General features: G+C 37.9%; 1 protein-coding gene across 1 annotated transcript; it reads left to right on the plus strand.

Moving 5' to 3' along the window:
• Positions 1–1,532: 1,532 nt before the first annotated feature.
• Positions 1,533–24,182, plus strand: LOC121859555 (probable splicing factor, arginine/serine-rich 4). The gene is made up of 6 exons (XM_042356471.1): positions 1,533–1,663; positions 3,418–3,501; positions 3,851–3,871; positions 21,237–21,260; positions 23,343–23,411; positions 23,671–24,182. The coding sequence occupies exons 1-5, from the start codon at positions 1,587–1,589 to the stop codon at positions 23,407–23,409; spliced, it is 273 nt and encodes a 90-aa protein (XP_042212405.1). The 5' UTR covers positions 1,533–1,586; the 3' UTR covers positions 23,410–23,411; positions 23,671–24,182.
• The last annotated feature ends 1,454 nt before the right edge of the window (positions 24,183–25,636 follow it).

A 25,636-nucleotide genomic window follows, 5' to 3' on the forward strand; every position in this document is an offset into this window, starting at 1 on the left:
GGATAATGGTTCTCATGAGGTCCAGGATGCTGCAGGAGAACCTTGTGGCCTATGGGTTATGAAAGTCAATTGTTGTTTCTTTAATCTGTTGAAGGGGTGCATGTAATGTAGCACTAAGAATTTTCATTCCGCTTCATCCCCCTTCATAATTTGTTTATAACGAACAAATCATTTAAAATTGATGTTGGGTTATAAATGATGTGGGTCCTGGTGTGATGTGAGGGGAGGGGGAGTATCTTCAGTAATTGGCTGGAACAAATTGTGCAAATTGCTCTGTTTCACATTTTGTAAATTTCCAAACCTCTGGTATCTGATTTCTTAGACCTCTTTTTAAGGCAATGACTGCTGTGAGGGAGATGTCTAATCTTAAGGTTGAACTTCAACTGGCAAGATGAGGGTTCCATGGATCCAAACTACCCAGTAATTACATTGTTGGAGTCTTACACACGAGTTACCCTCAACGGCTCTACTGTAAATTGGAATATCAGGGTTAAACCTTTTCATTCCAAATTGTGATTATGGAACCATTATACATATTCATTGTGCAAATAATGTGGCGAAATTACAGGTATATTCGTTATGTACGGCATGGGGTTTTGTGTTCAGTATTTTCCATTCCATCAATAAATTCATTGCATAAGTGCAGTACTACAGTGATTTATTTGAACTTGTGTACTTTTTTTTCTTGATGTACTGGTGCAGTACATTCTAAATTTGTAGAACATGGTAATGGAGGTCAAGTCATCCTTGTTTGCAGAGGGATCAGCCATCAACTACACGAGCAATCTATATTTACACTCGGCAGACGGTCAACAGTTGGCTAGATGCTTGAAGCTTGTGTTTTTGTATTGTCTTTGCAAGTTAAAATTGAAGCTGCCCACACTGTATATATAGATTTCAAAGTGGCACATGTCCTGGTGTAGTGTCACTTGACACCTGTGCTGTGTAGTATGTACTGAATTATCAACTCGTTCATTGTTTCTGTAGTACTGTATCACCTTTTAGTAGTCATAGGTTTGTGGTATAATACAGATTCTTTGGTTGTTTCATCTGGTGACAATTTGCACAATAATTGTTTGGAATACAGTATTTGCCAGCAGTGCTTGTGAAGCTTTATATACATAACTATGCGCCATGGCTTGTCAGGTGGTGATTGATGCTGTCATACCAAGTAGCTACTGTAGTACTGTACTGTAATAGCACAGGAGTGAATGCTTCATCAATAGGCAGTGTTTTGACCAGATGAGTCTGTGGGGAGCAAGATGAAAATATCGAAGAAAAAATTCTTGACGGGTAGACCTACTGTACTGTAGTGTGGTTTGTATGGCAGGCACTACTGGAGGGCATTAACAAGCAGTTGCTGGGTTGAGTGTGAATGATATGCCTACTTCAAATTATAAATGTTAATCCTATAAAGGTATAGTACAGTACCAATAAATGCTACCAGACTTCCCTAACATTGCAGATTTTAATGTTCGTTTCCTATTTTTTATGTTCCTTGTATATTTTAATATGTACTATAATATTTCAAACAATTTTCTTTTTGTCATTGCAGACGTTTGTGTGGTGTACGAGTGAAGGTAGAGATGTCAACGGGACGTTCTCGCCGCGACCGCTTCCACTCTCCTCCTCGGCGTGGTGGTGGCGGTGGGAGAAGGTCAAGGTAAGACTATCTCTTGTTCAATTTTATACCTTAGAGTGCCAGTATATCCAGGAACTGTATGTTGTAGGTCATTCTGCTCCAGGTTAGCCTTTGCCCATAATATTAGTCATTCGGCTGTTCACTTTAGGAACACAACTTCTGTCATATTATCTTTCATTAATAATATGATCTAAAAATATTAATGGAAGTTAAAAATATGAAACTTTCCTTCCCATAATATCCATAACCTGAATTTTGGAGAGTTGGTGGAAGCTTGTTAAACTCTTGTGTGGAGGAAGCTAAGTTGTGGTAACAGGTTGGTGATAATCTCTTGTTTGGGAAAGCTCTCAAGGGTGGAAGCTCACTTTACATTGATAATACACGCACTACAGGCCACACTGGTGGACATGTGGGTCTATAGGATTTTCCCCCATCTTTTGAAAGGTATTGACTTAAGGTTCATGGGTGGGGTGGAGGGGGGCTCTGTCTTCTATGATTTGAATTTTATTTATTTGTCTTTGTGTTTAGTTATAAGCTCTTAAGCATGCAGTTTGCTGAGATATTTTCCAGACTTTCTTAAATGATTATATTGTCATCAAAATAACAGCTCATACATTTTGAGCACAAGAAAACTTGTTTATGAAAGATATATGTTAATTGTGGTGTGTGGCCCATTTACAGGACTATCTCGCCCAAATTACTTCTTGTTCCACCACCACCATCTACTCCTCCTACTGTTGCTACCACACCACCACCACCACCACCACCACGAACTCCACCACCACCACCACCACCACAAGTACTTCCACCACCACCACCACCACTGCTAGCAGCAGCGTCAGCCCGCTTGTACAGTGGGCTTCCAGTCTTGGGTTGTAGGGGAGGTTGGAGCTCCTGTTGGGACTTCCTTCCACTCATCACCTGACCTCACACTGGTGACACAACTTGATGCATCTCATGGTGAATCAAATAATTTCTTTGGTTACTGAAGGGTGAACAATGCACCTTCACAATCAGAGGGTTGTATTGTGTACCAGTTCTGGGTAAGGTGGTGGACCCTAGTCAGCCGAACCTGGCAGAGGTGGTGGTGTGCATCACGTTGCCTGATGACCCTCCTACGGCGCGGCACCTCATGGCACCCGGGCAGCCCTTAAGCGCTTCACGTGTCCTCTTCTCCCCGCCCATCTGCGTCTACCCTCCGCCCATCGCCCGCCCGCTGCCTGCGCACCGTCAGGCCTGCCCCCCCACCCACCATCTTGGGTCTCTGACCCTTCAACGCTCGCTCCACTTTCTTACATACATCGCGCCTCGGCTCATCATAACGACCATCCTGCTGTGACGGTACACCACTCAGTATTTGACCATTTGATCAGTTGTCACAAACTACCAGTTTGTGATAATCAATCAAGCGTAGGTATGCATCCTGTCATTAAGGATGATGATACCTTGAGGAGTGATTGTTTACCTGTAGAAGGTTCATTTGTTTTATACTTGCCTTGAACATTTGAATCTCTAGCAGGGTACTCATGGTTGTTACCCAGGTGGTTTGTGGGAGAGGGCTGGACAGCATTATAATTTTTGCAGCTGTTCACTTTCCATGGCACAGGATTTTGGATATTATAGTATAATGAGTTTCCTTTGATCCTTCTAAAAAAGAAAATATAATTTCTTTTGCTAAAGCAGTGTTCCTGTCTCAAGAAGTGGTTACGTCCAAGAGCATATAGATGAAAATCATAATTTGAAATAGAACAGTGATAAGTCTTTGGTTATTTCAGGTCTCGCTCTCCACGGCGCTTTGGTGGTGGTCGAGGTCGCTCCCGTTCACGCTCCCCAAGGCGTTCACGTTCCCGCTCACCCAGGTGTGTATGTCAGATGAAAATATTAGTGAAACACGCATGTCATGATTAACATTGTCAATTTAATATATTCAGAAATAGATTGCAAATGAATTTGTTTTGAGACTGTAGCACTTGTTCCTTCCCATTTAGTTGGGAACAAGAGTTAAAGTTTACAAAGAGATAAAAATTCATTAGAAATGGGCCAAATGCACAAAAAAAATTAATTTGCTGGGATTAACTTGGAAAATGTTGCATTTTCTTGGGTAATTCTGAATATTTCTAGATGTTATTGTTATATATTAATATAATTAGAAGACCACCATGACTGGTCACTCTGAAGTATTTTAATAGTTTCTTTTTCTGTTCCCAGTGACCGTAGCAATGAAGCAAGGTATTTGTGTGTTCTTGATTATTTTATCTTTATATCTAACACTTGGGATCTTTTCCCAACTAAATTGAATGGAACAGGTTTGTCATACCTCACAGATAAAATGAACTTTACAAATTAAGACCCAATTTTTTTTCCTTGTGTTTTGAAAGAAGTGATTAAAGTGGAGGATGGTGTTGGGGATGAAAAGTAGAGGATGATGAAATTGAGAATGAGAATATGAGGATGGTGTATGGGTGAGATGTATGAAAAGTGGAGGATGGTGTTAAGGAATGAAAGTGGTGATTGGTGAAATGATGAGAAATTGACAAAAAATGTGTAGTATGTGATCTTTAGTCTTGGAAATTTGTTTAGCGTTATATTTTTTAATCGTTGTTTATGAATATGTGTTGGAATACACTTTTAGGTAAGTATTAGATGGCCCTGTGTGTGTGTGTGTTACAACATGGAAAAGACACATGAACAAATAAAACAATATAATTTAAGTGCTTCCTATATACTGTAATATAAGGTGTTTCATGCTTACTTAGATCTTCCTATTTTTCTTCATCTTTCCTACCAAGCCTTTTCCTGTTTAAATACTCGTTCATATTTATTTTAATTTGTTGCCAGTGGCTTATTCCCCCTTTCCATAGTCTCCAAGTCTAATTTATTCTCTTTACTTCACACAATTTGGCATAACAATTGGCTGCATCCTGCTATCCTCTCATTCATACACATTGCATCTTTGTGGGTGTCCATTCTGCTATCCTTGTACGTATAACCATTTTGGCCATGGTCGTCTTCCACGAACCGTCCATCTCTGACTTGTAGGGACTCGTTTTTATTGATCTTTAACTCCCAATTCTCCCAGGATGCTTACAGTATACCACATAAGCAGACCTTTAGGGATGCACCTGGGAGAGGGGGGAGGCAGGGATGCATTTTCTCTGTCAATGAGTAACCCAATCCCTTCCAGGGTACTGAAATTTCAGCACACAAGTTATGTGCCTTAAGTGTAGTCTTATTTTTCTTTCTATTCCACATGGCTTCTGTTTCTTTAAATTCCTCTGCATCTTCTCAGTTGACATTCACCTGGTGGGAGATCTCTAGCTTTAGGCTGAAAGGAATGATAATGTTTTTATTTAGCTTAGTTCTTGTTAAAACACACTCAATTTTTTAATCACTACATATCATTGTTTATATTGACTGTAAAACATAATTGAGCAAAATTGTGTGTTGGGTTAAGTTAAAGTAACATCATACAATCACTACATGTTACAAGCTCTTATTAGGAAGTACTGCATATGAAGTAATTTGAGAAAAAAGTTCAGTATCATGATAAATCCTATACCATATTATTTATTCATGACCTGATGTGACCCGTTACTTGGGTGACTTGGGTGACAAGATCAGTACTGGGTATTGTGAGGCTACCCCAGTTTTAAGAATAAAAAATGGCTTGAAGAAAGAGGACCTTTTCTTTGTGTGAAAAGATAGGTGTGTGCAGCTGACATAGGAAGTATGATATATGGTAGGTAGTGAAACATGGGCAGTTAGAGAGAATGACATTCAAAGCTTGGAGCTGAAATGAGGATGGTGGGATGGATCTTTAATGTGACCCAGAAGAAAAGGAAACTTCAGAGCTAAAAGGACAGTTGGGTATTTGAGAGTATTGGCAAGATTTTGTGGATAGGTTGGCCAAGATGGTGTGGGCATGTGAAGAGAATGGAAGAGACCAGCTGGGACTAGTGATGTAGGATTTTGAATGTGAAGGGGAGAGGGAGCTATGGGTAGGCCTAGAATGGCATGGGGAGAGAAAAAAAAACTGACAAGGGTGCAAGAGACCGTGCATCAAGGAGATTTGCCATCAGGTTTTCACAGACAACTCATTCTGTGTCACATCACCAAGGGATTTGGTTCAGTACTGGGTTTTAGACTGCTGCATACATTACTCATCAACTGAAGATGATTCACAGTACAATGGTGGTACAGTTCAAACCTTTAGATTCTTAATTTACTTTTGGCATTGGAATGTCCCTTAACCACATGATTTTTAATGCTCACCGAAGTCTGTTTTTGTGATAAAATATAGTTGCCGCACTAACTGTCAACTAGCCATGGCAGTCGTGTTTTTGTTGGATAAAATGATGAGTAGGAAATAGAATTAAAGTAAGGGTTATGTTTATTTTATTGAATAAATTGAAGAAAAAATGTCATAGGTACTCTTAGTAAGTTGATCTCGTAATCATTCAGATTAGTGGTTCACAGCAGTTGGGTAGAAATTCTTAACAAAATCACACACAGCATATGTTGAAATACACTCATGTGTTTGCTACAGTTCCCCCCAAGGATAACTGTCATGCATATTATTCATATACTGAACATACTTATTCCTATAGTAATTTTTCATTGTTATTACTTCTCCCATTATACAGGTAACTATACATACTCTCTGCCATGCCTTTAGTACGTACCTTTTCCACTTTAATCTTGTATGTTACATATATCCTGTGTATTAACGAATATGGACATCATATATTGTTCGCTAGTTATGCCGCACAATGAACTTGACGGAGGAAGATACTTCGTGCCTCAAAGATAGTGAGTCGGAAACTTTGCTGATGTCTTACGATATCGTGTTGCCGTCTATACTCCCAGAAGAAGCTCTCGAGACAATATGCCATAGGATAGATTCAGTTTTGCTGGGATCTTGACATTCTTCCACATTTGTTATAACTAAACATTTTCCAGGAGAACATTTTATTAGATAGGCCCATTTATATTTTTCAGTGAAGTGTGTCAGGGTAGTAGCTTGAAAGGGTGTGTTGTGTGCGACAGCAGGAAGTGTGCCGAAGGGGAGAGGAAAAGTGATGAGATTGAATATGACCATTACAGGTGTAGAGATAAGCTTGTTAGATTTGTTTTAAGGAGATGTTTATGGCAAAGACTAAGAGTATTTAGGGGAGATTGGTGTGGGTTCAGAAATGGAAGTGGAGGTGTGTATCAAGTTTCTACTGGAGGGAAAGGATTTGATTGTGGCATTTACAGATTTTGATAAGCACAGAGTAGATTGATGGGAGTGTTTTGGATATGCGAGTTAAAACTTAAATGTGAAGTCTGTGAAATCTGTTCTGATATTTTATAGAGATCATGAACATGTGCTAAGAATTTAAAAGAGAGGAAATTGGCCCCCAGTAAAAGTTGGCAAATATCATGGATGCGTAATGTCACGATCATTGTTTAATATTTTCATGGGTGAGGTAGTAAGAGAGTGATGGAGAGTGGCACAAGTTTGGTAAATGATGTGAAATGTAAGCGAGTGGTGGGCAGCTCAAAAGAAAGGTTACTTGGTGTCTGTGAACGGATTTGGAAATGTGTGTATAAGGAAAGTGAAAGTGTATACTGTATAGTGAACATGAAGAAGAAATGTTAAGTGATGAAATAAAGGAGAAAAGAGAGAAATAAATGATAACTTAGACAGAAATAGACTGGAGGAAGTGGAATGGTTGATATCTAGGAGTGGATATGACAGAATGAATGATGAGTAAAGAATTACTCCATAGAGCAGTGCAAAAGAAAAGGGCTGTAGGTTGATTGAAAATGTATGGAGAGAGAGAGAGAGAGGAGGGACAAAGATGGAGGATGTACAGGGTAGCTAATTGTTGAGTTGGCATTGTCATTTTTTTGGGGGGGGGGTGTAAAACATTGACTCTAGATGCAAGGGGAAAGAACAAAACAAAGGCAACAGAAATAATACCTTTTCTGAGCAATATGTGGGGTAAATATATATGATTTTAAGAGAATAAGAAATACTGTACAGGAATAAGATATAAAACTAAAAACAGTGTTGGGCAGGGAGGATATCAGGGTCTGCTTGGGGGGGTGTATAAATGTATTGAGAGGATGGGGGAATTGAACGATTGGCATGATTAGTGCGAGAATCTTGGGGTGGAAGGAAGGACGGACGGACAGGGAAGATAGAAAAGATGGAGAAGGAACTGTAAGACATCCAAGTAGCAACAGTATTAATGAGTGACTAGAGAGGTTGAGATGGAGTGGATGTACTGTATAAGAAAAATGACAGCAGGTGGGGTAATGCTGGCTTCAGTGATGCAACTGATAAACATGACTTAGGGAGTTAGTTTGGATTGGAAGTACCACAGTAGCATGCACTTACGACATCAGTAAGGATGAATGAATGATTGTGAATAGAGACAAAAGGGGGAGGTGTATATGAACATGTAACTGTGTGTTGTATGTATGTATTTGATCTTGTTTTTTGGTCATCTTGCATTAAACAGAAAAATTATTGTTTACCAGCCAATTGTATACGGAGGTTTCATGCACCTGTTCCACTCAGTATAGTTTGAATGGAATGTGATTGAGTTCTTTGGATTTGGCTTTATAAAGAAATTTTGAGTTAGATGTCTTTTGGATATTCTTTTTAAGGTTTTCTCTTATTTGTATGTACTGCATTTTGTTTTCTTGTCATAATTTTCAATTTTTATGTTTTGATACCCACTTCAGTATTAGTTCAACATTGTTTAAATTTACCTTGGTGTCCCCTAGGGTTATGCCCTTTGAAAATGGTCACTAATGAGTGTTGTTCAAGAAAACCAGTAGTAGTAGATAGGTGGCGAGAGGAACAGGAATGAACAATTAAGAATAGTAGCATTAAATACAGGTGGCATATGAGAGGGAAGAAATGGAAAAGGGATTTATATCATGTCTAATCTTTATTACTGGCTTTACTTGTTTTTTTTGTCAGTTTATCTTCACGTTAGTCACTGCCTCTCGGTACTAGCAGGGCCAGCAGAGATTTTAAGACATCCGAGTGATATTTTGAGATGGACAGACAGGCAAATGTTCTTAACTTTCTTGTTGCACAGGGAGTAATTAGTAAATGACAACAAACTATTAATATTGTGGTTAAAGTCCTCTGGTTGGTTATTGACCATAAGTTACAAGTTGCTAATGTTTATCATAGTTGGCCTCTTGGAGTGTGTTGATATTATTTTACTAAAGAAATATGGTTACCAATTCGGTCATCATAAATATTGCAAAAACAAGATTTATAGGAGCCTAGTTCACAATTATAAAATGAAACTGAAATGCTCGATGAATGTAAATTGATCACAAAGGCATGTGGTGGTTTTTCGTGAAAGGGAAGAGGAGGAAGAGCAAGCATTGTGGTGAAATACTGCACCGGTGTAGAACAATAAGTTTGTAATTGTGCGATGCCTATATGGTGGAAGCAGGAGAAGAATTGATATAAAAAAGATAGGTGATTAACCCTTTGTCTGTAGCTAGTTGTACATTTTGCTTGCACCATACACTATGTGCAGTTTTCACCAGCCCAAAAAGGAAAAAAAAAAGCAACAGAAAAAATATTTATATCTTCTAGCAAGAAATATATGCATGCGGGGAGGCTAATGGGGAGTGAAACAAGAAATCCTTTATCTAGTTTGGTTTAGCTCCTGTACTACATGAAGTGGATGGCACTGGGTCCTAGGAGATGGAAACGAACATACTTCCTCCATGCCGACTGTGTGTGTACAGAGGTGTGGTTAGGTTTAGGAGTGTGGGAGTGATGTGGAGGGATTTTGAGGCCAATGGGACCATCTATAAGTTCATCACATGGCACATATTTGAAAAATGATTCCCAAAACTTTGCAACCTGCTGGTTTATTTGAGCCTCAATTGTTGACCTCACTACTGGCTTTTCACAGCTATAAGGTTAGAAGAAGTAAAGATAAAGAGAATTTTAGAATGAAAGATGAAAATATATAGAAATTGGAGATAAGTTTGAACAAAAAGCAGAGGGGAAAAGGGATGGGGTTGTAAGACTAGAAATAAGGTGATTGAACAATTCCTTTACCCAAAGAAGATACAGCAGTGTTGTGATGGGTGGAAGGAGAATTTTGTAGGGCTAATAAGCATCAAATTAGGAGACGAAGGCTGTGATGGGGAAATTATTCCAACACAAAATTCTCCAGGTAGAAGATTAGAGCAAATTTAATTGAACTAAAAACAGAGAAAGGTCTTGGATTATAGGAAATAGCAGTAGGAATATTTAAAGGTGGTGCTGTAGCCGAATACTCAAAATTTGTGTTAGAAAGTGGTTTACATGCCAGGTGACTGGATAAGCCAAATTAACCTGTTGAGCATACTTGGGCAGTTGTATAGAAGAGTGGTAACTAAGGAGTAAAGCAGTTTTAGGAAAGGTTGATGTAGCATATACCACTGTTTCAGTGCAAGATTGTGATAGAAAAATGGAGTAAGGTGTACAGAGTGTATTTAAGTTGAGAAAGAAATACATAGATGTGATATGAAGGAATTATTAGAGATCTAGAAATTTTATGGTGTAAGAGAGAAGACATTAGTTCTATTCTAACTTTTGCAATGGTAGGAAAGTATTTTACATAGATTATTATACAGGTTGGCAACCCTTTATCGGAAAAGCTCTGAAAACGATTTTTTTTTTTGTGGAGCATTTTTTTTATTTTTATTTTTTAAACAGGGATTAGCCCACCCAGACATAGATCACTGACCCACATTGGGGCCTGGGAGGCGAAAATGTAACAGTAATACTAATAATAATTATTCATAGTAAATAAAATTTTTAATTAAAAATTACACCAAAGTAAAATAATAATGATAATAATAATAATAAAATTTATAATAATAATAATAACAATAATACTGTATTAATAAAATATTAATGATAATAATGAAGAAATACAAGAATGAAAAAAGATAAAAAGTGAGAAACACGACCTAGACCTATGAATTATTTTTATTATTATAATTATTATATCCCCCCCCCCCCGGCCCCAATGTGGGTCAGTGACTTGTGCCCGGGTGGGCTAATGAAAAAAAAAACAAAAAACTAACCATTCTGAAAACCGAAAAATTCCGAAATCTGAAATGCCTCTGGCCCCAAGGATTTCGGATAAGGGATTGTCAACCTGTAGCAGATTTTAGATTTATGAAAGTATGCGAGGGGAATACTGTACAGTATTTTATTGCTTATAATTTGTATGTGCAAAGGAAGGAGAGTGAAGTTAGATGAAGGTACTGTACTTGGTCTTCTTTGAGCAGCCCTCTTGTGCAATTTTCTTGTGGAATGACTTTGTGCATCCTCTCATCTGTCTGTCAACATTATTATTTCTGACTTACACCTTAAAACAATGATAATATACAGTTTATTTCAAAGAAGTGTTTGTATGTTCCGTTTGGTCACACAATAAGGCGAAACAAAGTCTTATGAAGCTGCTGGAGTTTAACGTACATGTAAATTATCTTCAAACAAATATACGGTAGGGGCTTGAGGTGTTGTGGCAGCTTGACATATGGGTACAGGTTTGACACCAACTGGGATCACATTATGGGGAAACATTGAGACTTTTCTGTACCATACTTAAAACCTGGTAACTGACAAGGATAGATTACTCCATGTTGGAATACTTACAGTAGATTATTTATCTTGTCAGTTTTGCTCCCTTGAATTGAGTTTGTAGTGAATGGTAGGAAGTGGCAGTGTTTAAGGTGGGCTAGTTGAGTGCTATCAGTCATAAAAGTACGGATCCACAAATTGATCTTCCAGTATCTACAAGTTAGGGTTTGATGACTGTTCTTTTAAACTGTTCATTTATTTCATGGAAAATGATTTTACATACATATTACTGTCCATTTCTTATTCTTCTTTTCTTGTTTGAACCTTGGGGGATACCATATAGGTAGGTCATAGTATAACTGCACCCTTTTATACCACACACTTAATGTTCCTTATGTATCCCAAGAGAAGATGTTAAATTTGCTGCTGTAGATAGTGAATATTGTCCTAGCTGCCTTACTAGTAACATGATTAAAGTAATTAATTTAGTCTACTGTTGAAGAGACACGTTCCCCTCAATAACTTGAAAATGGTTAACAGCAAGAAGTGGGTGTTAGGTCATTGTACCAAGCTAGATCTGCTGACCTTAATAATCTTGTGCATAAGTGGTTTAAGTAACACCACAGTGAAGGGGTGCCATAGTCTGTGTCCTGTGTTTTTTAAATCGACACATTGCTTGGTCCCAGGGTTTATGGATATTTTATGTTCTTTTGTATTATATAAATCAGATATGGGTTATTTACCAGATTTTCAGCATACATTTCAAATCATGCCATTTATAACGAATTTAGAACATAAATGCTCTACAGTACAAATATTTAACACGAATACAAAATTAACAGGTTAAATAGTTAACGTTTTCATAATGATTAGGTAAAAATGGCAGTGTACCAACAGATTTTAAATATGCTGTACAGACTCATCAACTCCACCAAAAATACTTTGGGTTACATTCATGCCACGTCCATCCACACACACACACACACACACTTGGGATTTGTGCTCACTGTCTTAATTGGTTTAAACAATTAAATGTTTCATACACTATTCACAACAGTTTAATTGTGTACATTCTTCCTCATTGTAAATTCTTATGATTTATGCATGTTACTTTATTTGTTTTGGGCTCTGACTCTGATCATTCATTCATAGTGATTAATGCTAAGGTATTACTTGGTTAATGCTAAGGTATTACTTGATTAATGCTAAGGTATTACTTGATTAATGCTAAGGTATTACAATTAAGAATAAAAGCATGTGGTTAATGTCTGCTATTTGTCTTCATGCATGTATCATTAGTTTGTATGTTTTATATTTTTACAAGTTATTAAGTAGCACCTTAGGCAAAGACTGGCTTTAATAGAGAATGATAACCCGATGGCAACCAAGACTAGTCGTGGACTTGAAAAGGAAGTGTGGCGGTCGTGCAGGGGTCAGTCCCAGAATTTTATCTATCCTGTTTAAAACAGTGTGTTAAGAGGTTGGTTATTTGACCGAGTGCACCAAGGAGTGAGGAGTAAAGAAATTCTGTATATATTGGAAAGACCAGAGTGAGTGGTTGCATTGTGAGACATGGATTGTGATAAGATATTTAAATGTGAGTTGGTGGTTGCAAAATGGAGGAGATTTTTGGGGAAATGAGGAGTATCAAAGAATGCAAGAAACATGTGTACTGTAGTTTCACCTTTACAAAGGCAGAGGTAGAGTGAAAACAAAATGGGGACGTTAAGTGTGTAGATTAAACCAAGGACGGTGTTTTAAGGTACTTTAGTTATTATTGTGAGAATTATGTGGGTACTGAGGTTAAAAGTTTGGCAAATCTGAAGAGGATGAGAATCTGTAGATCAAGTTTTTGCAGTGAAGTACATGAATCAAGGGGTTCTGGAAAGAGGAAAGATGGCTGTCTGTCTTTGTCGTTAATTCCTGGAGAAAGGATATAAATGAGTAAATAGAAACTGCAGTATATAAAAAAAAATTATTAGCTGTTGCTTTAGAGTTTTATAAGGGGAATGAAGCAAGTGTAGAATTTTATTAGGTAGAGCAAGATATATTCCAGTGAAAGCTGGACTACATGAATGCGTAATATTGCCATGGTTCAATTTTTTTCATGAGTGGGGTAATAAGAGGTGAAGAGGAAGAGCAGTGGGGAGGTGTGCTAGTCTGTATAAAGTGAATCAATATTTCCCATAGACAACCATGATATAAATGATAGGTTCTGGACAAAGAAGAAATTCATCCCCAAATCTCCATCATGAATAAATGTGCAGTGATATACAGATAAATACTTCAGTAACATGCATCACAGGTGAATGGAGCGACACCTTACCTGGGATTGGTAGCGAAATGTGATGAAATTAGAGCGTGTTGGTAGGAAAGGGAGATTGAGCGAGTGTACCAGGATGTGGGCTAGTCATGTTCCTAAACAGATCAACAATGTATAGTGAGGGATACTTGTAATGATGCAGGTGAGAGGTGGATCAGCTGTTGTTTGCAAATGACTCTGCTCTTGTGGATGATTTAGATAAAGGTGAATAAAAGCTGTGGAAGTGAATGAGTTTGGAGGAGTGGACACCAACAGAACTTAACGATGAAAGTGATTTTTGTTCCTTGTGCATACAAGTCTGGTATTGGTCCAAAGGAAACCCATTTTTGGTATCCGTAAATGGTTTCAAACCAGGCTTATTCCTTAATATTTAGAGCAGATACTAGAATACAATCAGTACATCTCTCCTGAAGGGCTTAAAGGTGAGCAGGTCTTGGGGCTACAGCAACTTGTGTGTACATTATTCCTTGGTGTTATCTGCCACCTGGACTCTTCATTAACAAGTTTCTGTCTAACTTTATCCCTGCTTGAAGTAGTCATTCCCTGGATAGCTGAATGCCAGCCTTTATTTCAGACTATAAGCGTTGTTCTCTTTATAGTGACCCAAACTGCTTTGTTCAACCGGCATTGTTTAGTGGTGCCAACCTTGCCTGTATACTAGTGACCAAGGGTAGCTTCTGGACTCATATTGGTAACCAGTTGGGCATCTGGGCCATGAGTGTGACACTTCAGTTTGAACCTGTATATAGTGTGTTTAGGAAGTTCTCTTAAAGATGTTAGTTGGGGGCTGAGTGGAATTCTTCTCAGGGCTGTAATGAGCTTGCACATATTTGCTAATGTTGTGTGCTTCAGTGGGTATTTTATTTCATTTGATGGGAAGTTATCATTGTAGAGCAGTAATGTTTTGATTGCTCTCAGGATAGTCTTGCAAATATCTGGTTTGGCATAGCTAAACTAGTTGTGTACGTAAGTATAGGCATATCCTGATTTACGTAAGTTCTCGGTTTCAGAAAACCATTTTTGTGAATCGGTATTTCATAAATCGAAGGACAGTTTCTCATACTCCCATTATAAAACCTATGAAAAAATAAACTGTACATACATACATACATCATAGCTAAAAATAAATAAATACGTACATACATACCTGCAGATCTATATAGCACAGGGCCCTTTTATGAAATTTACCACTTTGGAGGGGAAAATTAAGAATTGGTCTATTCTCAGGACAGGCATTCTCCAAGTGAATCAGTACCGTTCTCATTGCCTGCTAACATATTAATTCTTATAACCTATTAAAATATTAAACAAAATTTTAAAGTGGGATTTTGACAAATTCTTGGGGTTGAGAATGAGGCCTTGTTTTGCTAAAGGTTTACCAATACAGTACAGAAAACGGTTGATGATGAACTGGACATTGGGACCCTGAAATGTATGACTATTCCAACTCAAGGTTGAGATATGTGATTTTATCATACTGTGGTTGTAAACTATCCTTCTTTTCTTATTCTTTCCCTTTACCACAGAACTGAAGTAGGAGATGTGCCGTAAATGAAAAACAGAAAAACGCAGTTAAAGTTTGCAAACCTTCAAATTACCATAACTTTGAAACATGTGAAATTTTTTTAGTGATTCAAGTGGCTGGTTGTATCAGTGTGAGTGCAGATTTAATTGATACTAGTGAAAGACTTCATATGTATTGTTTGCAGTAAACAACATAAGTGAAGACCGTATTTACTAAATTAATAATTTAGGGGCAGTGAATAACATTCTTTTTTACATAACAATGTATGATGATGCCCCCCCCATCCCACCCACCCAAAAAAAAGTGGTCCAAAGTCATGTTTATTTTGAATTAAAGCAAACAATACTGCATTTTCCTGTCGTTTGCTTTACTAACCGAACAGAAGTAAGGCAAGCGCCCTAAATAGAAAATGGAGAATAAGATCAGTGTTATCTGAAGTACTGTAATAATCATCCATGACCCACCCACAAGGCTTTTATGCAAACAAGCAAACACAACACAGCCTGTTTACCATGTATAGAATCCCTGTGTGTTGGCAGTTTATTAAAGATTGTAATAATGATGTAGAATCAGAGTAGCTCTCTATTACCAAAAAAGGAAAGAATAAACAGAAGCTAAACTATAAACTGTTTTATTGACATATAAACACCCCCACACAAGACGCCTAAGCCACACCCCCACAAGACGCCTAAGCCACACCCCCACACAAGACGCCTAAGCCACACCCCCACACACAAGCCACACCCCCACACAAGCCACACACACATGACGCTGAAGCCACACCCGACACCCGTACCACACCCCCGCACCCGTACCACATCCCCACACATGACGCCTACACCCCAGCCAGCCTGTTATTAATGAAAAAAAAAACTAGTCCTGCTGATCCTGGGCTGACTCACTAGCCTTATAATGCAAAGATGCAAGACCACCTGTTGACCATAACCAACTCTTGGTGAATCCTGAGCAAGATTATCTTACAATAATACTGAACAAAAATGGCTAAAGAGAAGGAAAGACGGTAACACAAGGTAAACTATTAAAAAAAAAGGCATAAAAGACCCATACTGCAAACAGAATGCCTAAAACCCTACCAGCCTGTTACAAATTTCTACACAAGACCACCTGTTTACCATTAATCAATGTTTGATGAATATATTTAAAAGAAAATGGAAAAAAAAATATATATATATAAAGTTGGTGCCGAGCATGATTAACAGTTACCCATCAAGAACAGGTAAACAGAATTAAGGAAAGTAATGGAAGGTAATCGGAAATAACCTACACGTCAATCTTCATACTCCAGGAAGTCAGTCCTTTTCTGTCCCTTTGTCCTGTGCTGACAATGTCTGCAGTCTGACCCTGAGCCAGTCGAGCTTTCCCATACATCATGTCTGTGTACTAAGGCAGGTAGACAGAACCAATGTACGGCAGCAGGCCCCTGATGTCTGCAACCATCGCCAGGTTCAGGGGTATAGGTCTAGTGTACTTGGGTGGGAGGGGCACATCACTGAGGTTGAATAACTTGCAGCTGAAGTTCTTCCCAGGCATCGATCTCACTGGTGACAAGGACGCATCATCATCGTAGGCCATCTTGATAAAGTACCCCGCCCTGTAGTTTAGACCAAAAACAAACATTCGAACTCCTTTGAAGGTGACTGAAGGATCCTGTGCCTTTTGTTGGACAACAAACTCTTAAGCTGATCGGAGTCAAAGAAATCCTACTGCCTCGTCCTCACCACAGGGTAGGTAGCGGTGATGGCAATCTTAATGTTTCAGTATGAGAAGTTAAAGATCACCAAGGTAGATAATCATCCTCCTCAGTGATGCCAAAAGCACGATCACACTCCGTGTATGAGTGACGAGATAGGATACACATGCTGACTGCTCTGCAGTCATCCATAGTGCACCTTGTGGAGGTAGTTGAGGATATATATGTTTTGCCCACCACAGTTGTTGCTGTAGAGCTGTCCAAAGTCCTGGTGACTGTACCTCTTGCTAATCAATTACTTGATGAAGCTGACGATTTTTTGCACAGCCACGCCCACCTCTCACCTCATCCCACACACACAGTGTGGATTTGTTGGTCTTTAGGTTGTGGATGCATAAGTTGTACATCACAACTTATGCTGGTAATTGGCAATACTGATGGACAACTTCAGGATGGATACTGTCAACTGGAGATCCACACAAGATCACTGTGATATCATCATCGTTGTTCTCTTTTAACCTTCATCAACTGCTGACCCTGCAATGCCAAGTCCTTGTGCTTTTGCAGCTTGTTTTCGAGCTGTTGCTTGGTGTTGTATGTGACATCATTGATGGAGGTATTCAGGTATGTCCTGAGTGGCTGGAATGCTATGTTAACCTCCTTGGTAAAGATGGAGTGGTAATATTGGTACTTCACTGTAGACTCCTCAGGCTGCTGTGCAGTCATCCATACCTTGTAACTACAGTATCATAGTACAGTGGATAGTAACTTTGTGCTCGCACACAAGTTGTTCTTCAACTCCAACAATTATTGTAGTGATTTTGAGGGGAATGTATCTCATTATAAACATCTAGTCCACTGGGGTGCTTTCAGAAATCGGATCTGATTATTTTCCTACGGGGGGACACTTTTATGGATGTTTACTCTTGTTTCATCATGGTTCTTTCTGTTGGGTCTTTTTTCAGTGTAAATCAGTGTGATCAGTTGGGTTTAGACCAAAATTTGAGTAAGAAATTGTGCTCCGTCTCATGTCCTGTGAAAAGATTGCCAAATGTCAACGCAGTATTTTTTTATTTATTACTCGCATTTACTGGTACAGTATATATGTGGCACAGTTCATCAGTCACCAAGCTGGCTCGAGAGATGTGTGTGGCTGCTGCCTGTATGCTGTGACATCACATAAGGGGGAAGGAGAGTGCAGCTGGTCAGTTACAGTTCAATGCCTGAATACCACACATGTGTTTACTTACCACACATACACACCCATGCTCTGTATTTTTCTTATTTTATTGTTTTATGGTGTAGTACAGAACAGTAATTTTTTTATTTCTATGCCACATTACAGTATTGTTATGATGAGCACTTGGAGCACAGAATCCCCAGTTTTTCCGACATTCGTCCTGAATTTTTTCCCAGTGAGTCGAAGATCGCTAAACCGAAAATGGACAGTCGTTAAATGAGAAAGGGTATAATAAGTTTTAAATTGAAAAATTGCTTGGTGAACGATAGTAAACCGAGGGAAACCTGTAGAAGAAAGCATGAACAAGGGATATTACAGGTTTTAAAGAGCAGAAGCAGCTGTTATAAAGGTAAATGAAATGGTTGAAGTGAACTAAACGGAACCAGTGGATGTGGCAGTCAAGAATGGGAAGATGGGAGGAGGTACAGTACTGTGTGGGGGGGAAGGGGGTGAAGTGAATGTGAGAAGGGGAAGAGTTATCATGTGGAGGAATGGAAAGCATCAGGCTGTAACTAGTAGGCTTGTGAATGGTAAAGGTGCCAGGAGTGGAGGGAATTACCACCACAGAAAATGGAAATGTGGTGTAAGTGAGACCGCTCTGCACCATAGTGAAGGAAGGCTTGCAAATCTAGCTGGAAAGAAGGAATTGTGAAAGTGAAATTGGCATTATTATGGATATAAAGAGAGAGAGAGAGAGAGCACAAAATAAATGTGGACATGGAGTGAAGTAGATGACTTTTAATAGTTTAGGTTGATGAAATGAATAATGTTGCCTGTGTATTGTAAGGTTGGATGGTGAGGGATAATCAGTGTAGAACAGTTGTTCTTAAAGTGTGGTTCTCGCCGGGGAATGTTCCAAGGGGTTCGCAAGCTATTTTGGATCTCTTAAAATATTTCTGAAAAAATGCCCCAGGTGCAGTCGAATTGTTTTAATTTTCAAATAGATCATTTAGCCATAAAGTGCCAGGAAAAATGATAAATATATATTGTTTGCTGTGAGGGATGAAGAGAGTCAATATTCTGTCAGCAGTTTGGAACCAGAAATCTATAGGCTCGTGTGTAAGCAAAGCCAGTACTACTATTCATCTCAACGGGATATACTGTAGATGGGAGAGGGAGGGTTGAGCGCAGTGAAATTTGTAATATAAAACTGTTAATTAATAATTCGGATACATATATTTGGGTATATTTTAGCATATAAGCATTTATTTAAAGGGGACCATGGGGAAAAATATACTCCTAAAGGAGTCTTGTCGCATGAGAAAGTTTAAGAACCACGTGTTGAGTAAAGGAGGTAATTATGGGATGACTAAGATACATGTGAAGCCTTAGTGAGCAACAAAAAATACCAAGGGCAAATGATCATGGTATTGCAAATTAGTTTATAGGTTATTAAAATGCTTACAGCCTTAGAAAAAGAAATTGTAATGATTACTACATTTTTGTTTTTAACAAGGAAAATTTTGGAATAAACATTCAAGTTTTATCACTGTTAGCATCACACGATTAGTATACGTACTATCCTGATACGTATGTGAATTGGCCAGTTATTGTTAGAAATTTTTAGCTTTTTATTGATCTATTTATTTACTTTTATCATTTATAGTAATTTCTATAGCTTAATTGATAGAACACAGAACATTGGTCCCTTCAAGTGAATTGTTGTATGTTTAGTACCAGACAGTGGAGGATTGGGTTCCTTCCTTGTGCACACTGTAAATGATTAACCATTGTGTGCTCTCACCAGTTGTAGGACAACCCTTTAGTTGCTTGATAGCCTGCAAAGGGATGTGGTTATCAACTTTAAAAACTATTGAAAGAGCTGACAAACCGATCACAGATGTGGGGTAAAAGTGGCTAGAGTAGTAAGAAAGCAACCTGCATCCTGGTTGGGAATAAAGTATGTAAAGGTGGCATGTACCCACCCACTGGGGGAGTTTACGTAGAAGAGGTATGATTTGAGGCGTGGAAGCTTTTGTGTTTAAGGCTCCTTCGGGGAATAATTTTTAGGGGGAAATATGATGGAATTCTAAGTTGTGTAATTTGCATTCATCTCTCAAGACCCAAAAAAAAAAATATTTGGGGAAAATTTATCCTAAATTCTGTATTTCAATTCAAAGCAATATATTTTTTATAAGTAAATGAGACGGTAATCACCCCCGGCCGCCAAAAAAGTGATTTTAAAAACGATGAAAAGCTAAAATAGAGGAGCTATCATGAGTGAGGCAGTGCCTGTGCTGGGCTCTTGTATATACCTTGACTGACTGAGCCGGGTGATGAGGTATTGTGTATAAGGTGTGTGTATGTTCAGTGATGGGCCTTCTCATTTTGTGTTTGGGTAAGTTAGGCAGCGTGGCTTAGCCCAAGCTGCTCATTGCTCTCACACCAACGTGGTGTGTGTGAAGTTGAGTAATTCCCGCACCTCTTCCATGCTAGTACATTATGCATTCAGTCCCATACTGATCCTATAACTTTTTCACTTCGAAGAGGCAATTATGATAATATAACAGGACAAATAAATACAAATATAAATGGGGAAAAATTAATGTTACCACACAAAGTGCTCATGTGAGGCCTTGTACCCAAACAAAGCTCTTGACATGGTCTGCTGGCTCTGCCTATTATGATCAGGGTATAACGTAGTGTACATATGGTTTGGGATCTCAAAGCATTCTACCATTTTCTAAAACAAGGAGCATCTGTCTGCACAGTAGTTGCACTTGCACAACTTAGTAGTTGCCATTACACATAGGAGACTGGACTGTATCATGAAGTAATGAGATCATAAACGATAAAGTTTGACAATTGTAGTTTCTGTATTGCTCCCTGTTAATAAGATAACCATCATCTGTTGGCTCTCAAGAAATTAACCAAAGTACTTGGAAAAGAATTTTGTTACAGCTATTAGTGATGAGGAAAAAATAGGTATCACCAGCATAGCCCAGAGGGTTTGGTTCTTCATGTTTTGTTGCTTAGTTTGAAAATTTATAATCTCGATTCCATCACATGTAGAGATGAGGCTTTTAGTTTATTTTTTATAATTTATTATGTTTAATTTTTTTAAAGTGGCCAGTACATTAAAATAGGAATGCAGTAATATTTTTATTATTTTCTGAAGTAAGGGCTGATATTAGTGTACACACACCTTTGGAAAACTTTTGACTGTAAGGCTTCAATTTTCTTTTTTTCAGGCCTGCCCGACGTGGATCTCCAAGGTGAGGAATGTTTATATATTTACATTTGTTATTTAGAGTTGGTTCATAAATGATTGGATAACAAATGTTGTGAGCGAGAGGAATTAATAATTGGGGTACATTTAGGAGTTGAAGGATGCATATAGGAAGAATGATATGAATTGTGGGATGCATTTAGGGAAGAATGGCATAAATGTTGTGTTGGGCTTACATGAAAGGGTTTGGCTGGTAGTACAAGTTGAGGAATAAATAAAAGCATGGAAATTGATGATGATGATGATGATGATGTGTCCTGACAAAATGGTCATGTTGGGTCTCATTTGTCCAGTTCATAATGTCCTCCATTTAGTGTGGTCCTCATGACTCATATTTGATTAGAAACTGTTTTATGACTTCTCTGCACTTGTTCCATCCCATTTAGTTGAGATTGATATATGATTAATAGAGTATTTGATGAATAATTTTGCCATGAAGTAGGTTGTGTGCTATTTGGGGTAAAAATTTTGTGGGGGGTCCTCACTGTTCATTAAGTGACCTATCATAATACTGAAGCCTCTTTCTAAACTGTTAGCATTTATGAAAAATATTCCAGATATCAAGTATACTGTGTATGAGCAGCAAGAGGCTTCATGGTGTACAAAACTTGCCATTAAGTTGTTGAGCCAGGCAAAGTATCTATAAGGCTGGTCACTATTAAATTTCTTAAATGGATTAACTACAATTCAACAGAAGCACTAGAATTTTTCAAACATCTGGGCTCCCTATTGAGATACTGCTAGGTACACTGAAGACAAAAGTCGTGTCGTGAAATTTGGTGAAAACACACAGTATGCTGAAGGGCTAAACTTTTGGTGCGCTCTGCCTTGTGGTAGGGGGCTCTCATAATGTTTCACAAGTTATATTTAATCTTCGGACAAAACCGCGACATGACTTTTGTCTTTGATTGTACATGAAAGGGAACATACGGCATAGACAAGAAATAAGTAACATATAGTGCTGTATATGTTAAAGAAATTGACAATACAAGGCACTATCAATCCACCTTCATAGACATTTCATAATTGAGTATGTAGATAGTAATTTTTATCCACATATAAATTTCCTTGCATATTTTGGTAACAGTTATCCGAGATAATACTGTTGTAAAGACAAGGGGCACTTCCTATCTTAAGGATGATAGGCTGCCTTGAGTGCACCTCTCCCCATTGTACAGATAGCTAGAATGGTGCCAGAAGCAGAGTAATGATCAAGGGTTATTATTTTCTTTTTCATCCTGATGAGAGCCTTTTCGAACAGTAGTCCAAGGGTGCCATGCTCATCTGTCATTCACACAACTCTGCTTGCTTTGATGAATATTGGAAACAAACTCCTTTACCTTTCCCAAGTTTTGTTCTTCTGCTGTGTTGCAGGATGGCCAGAGCCAGTAGTAACCACCGATTCTTTTTTTTTTCCATTCTCTTTTGCTACTGTAATAGTACACACTAAATGTTTCCATTCATTTGTAACACAGGTGGACTTTTTCACCAGCAAAAACACTACAATAGATGCCATGCTCTCTCTCTGTTATTCACATATACTGTTGCTTAGTTATGTCCATCCCCTCACTTTTAGTGCATCCTTTGCCCTATCTCTATATCTCTTTGATCTTTTCCTCTCCTTCCAACTGGCCACCTGAATTATACTCTTGATGATTTTTCTTTTCCCATTGTTAGCAGACCCTGGTTAATTCTGACATGGTTGTTTTTTGTTTCTGCACCTTACTTCAGTATTCTCTCACATGTTACTTACAAAGAGCTTCAGTTCTGTAGCCTTTGCTGTGTTTCATCCGTGCATCCATATTTCACTCCACATTTTATTTATTCAGCAAATCACCATTACAACCATCTTTGCCTCCTTTGACAATGTCCTCTTTCCTTCTGTTTCTAGGTACACTATTTTCTCACTTTTCCCTCTGCAATAATGATTGAATTTCTTCTCATCATGCCACTCAATGACACTCATTGCTTCCTCCATTTACACTGTTTATTTTTCCATGTCACACTGCAAAATTGTTATTATTTTTTGCTTTATATTTTGGTATATAATAAACTTTCTTATTTATAGATATGATGACTACCGTCGCCGAAGTGAGTCGCCAGCTTTCAAGAGACGTACTCGCTCCCGATCATAGAGGTAAGTCAAGATATTATAATGAGGAATGAAGGTAAAATGGGACTGCTTGAGGGTGTGTATTTATTGGTTCAGCCATACTGTATATATGAATAAATTAGTTGACCATATGCAAATAATATTTATCAATTCACTGGACGTGTTCTGTCTTTTTTTAGTTCTCAGAGTGAAGTTTAAGGAATCATTGGTAACATAGCACAGGAGCTGGGTTATGTATTGTATTTATGCTCTTGACACCCCACCCCCTTTTCTTTTTTTGCAGGGGTCATCCCTTAAACAAAGAAGTTTCATCATTACCTGGGACTTAAGTTTGTAATTGGTTTTGTGAGTTGTGTGCATCCGATCTATGTCTTGATTGTTTAATTTTTAACACAAATTTGATCATCATAAAGGAACTACACTTTCAATGTCATAATAGTGGTTTTATTTTATACATTATTTTTTTTTTACATATTGTATGTACTGTACATGTGAAACTGCCTCTTTTTTTCCATAGGTCACATGCAGGCCCTAAATAGTAATTTATATTAATAATTAGTTGTTCTTAAAATTGAATCTCTATAATGCAAAGTTTCAGTTGTGAAATGTTGTGTTAGTTGAGTAGTATCATAAAGTTTCTACAGGCTTGTGTGAATGTACTGTATGTGTGTCAGTTGTACCTTTCTCAACAATCTGTAACATTTAGTTGAGTGATTAATGGTATAAATTAAATAGGAAGGTAAGGGGTATTTCAAACTAGAGTAAGGAATTCTCAACAATAAAGTTTCACAAATATGAAGACGTGTCATTATCATTTATAGTTTTATTTCTGTTTGTAAAGATCTGAACAGTTTGAAATGAATTTTAACCTGGGGTGTTCTACATTTGAGTTCAATTAAAAGTTAGAATCTTATTAAGAAGTGCAAGAAAGGTACACACTCCACAAAATTCTTACTAATGCAGCAAGCCAGTTGGTTGATTTATGGATCTCATTGTAGTTAATTTAATAAGGGTGACCAAGAATTGGTTATAGTGTTAAAGGTTGGACTGGTTGCATGCTTAACAGTGCTATATGAGTAAGTACGTGGAAAGGGCAGTAAAATTCTCTGTCAAACAGAAGGCACTTAGGCAGTACTAAATTTAGCTAAAAGATGTTAAGGTTGCTTAGCCTGGTTTATATTATCTTATGTTGAAAGTGGAGACAGTATTAAAATGCCTGTTGGTAATGTTAACCAGTTCAGCCCTGTATCACTGCAAAATATATGTAATGAATTACAGGACCCAAACTTCAGCAGAGGTCAGGTATTTGGTAAGTAAAATACAGTCCAAAACAAATGTTAAGTAATGAAATTAGAAAAGGGAAGACCAAAAGAAAATGCAACTAACTCCTTGATGTTGAAGTTATGAATAACTAAATACAATAAGCACAAAAATAATGTCATACATAATGTAATGGTTAAGTTTTATAAGTACAAGACTTAAGGTTCTAGTAGAAGTAAATCCTTAACTGTACATAAAGTGAAGATGCAAGCATTGTAATGAAGTATGGTGTGCATTGCTAAATTTCCTGCTTGTTCTATTGAAATTTGGTAATTTTACTAAGGTTCTTGAGGCACTACTGTGTTAATAAAACTACATTTGACAGTTTTCAGGTCCATTTCTGTGACACCGATTTTTTAATGACGAACAGGTATTTTATATATTGGTACTGTACTGCACTTTTTTTTAGAGAGGGAGTCGTCACAAGTGACCCAACAGAAAATAAGATTAATTATCAGTAAATGTTAAGTCAGTCAGTGCCACAAAATAGGGGGAATTAGTAGCTCTCCTCAACTCCTGTCCTTATTATTAACTTTAGAATTGTGATCACTGTGCCTACATGTACACACATCTAAATATATGGCCTAAAAAAATTGGTGCCATAAATGGTAAATTCTATGAATCCTGTTTACCACTTGAAGCAACTGACTTGGGCTGGATGAAGTAAATATCATCATCTTGTAATTCCTGATTGACACTTTTTTAGCCTCATAAGTGGCAGTGTGCCTGCAGCCATCTATGATATACATACTGTATATGTTTGTCTGAGAGGGACTTTCGAGGATAGACCAGGATATAAGCAAACTGGAGCCTGGTAACAACTTAGGAAAGGAAATTATATACTGGGTGACAAAATTTGATGGCAATCAAACTTCTTTCTAACAAAAACTTTTGGAAAAGCATTCAGTGTGAAATGGAGTCTGATGCAA

The sequence above is a fragment of the Homarus americanus genome, unplaced genomic scaffold, assembly GCF_018991925.1.
Source record: "Homarus americanus isolate GMGI-L3 unplaced genomic scaffold, GMGI_Hamer_2.0 scaffold2224, whole genome shotgun sequence".
Taxonomy (NCBI): Eukaryota; Metazoa; Arthropoda; class Malacostraca; order Decapoda; family Nephropidae; genus Homarus; species Homarus americanus.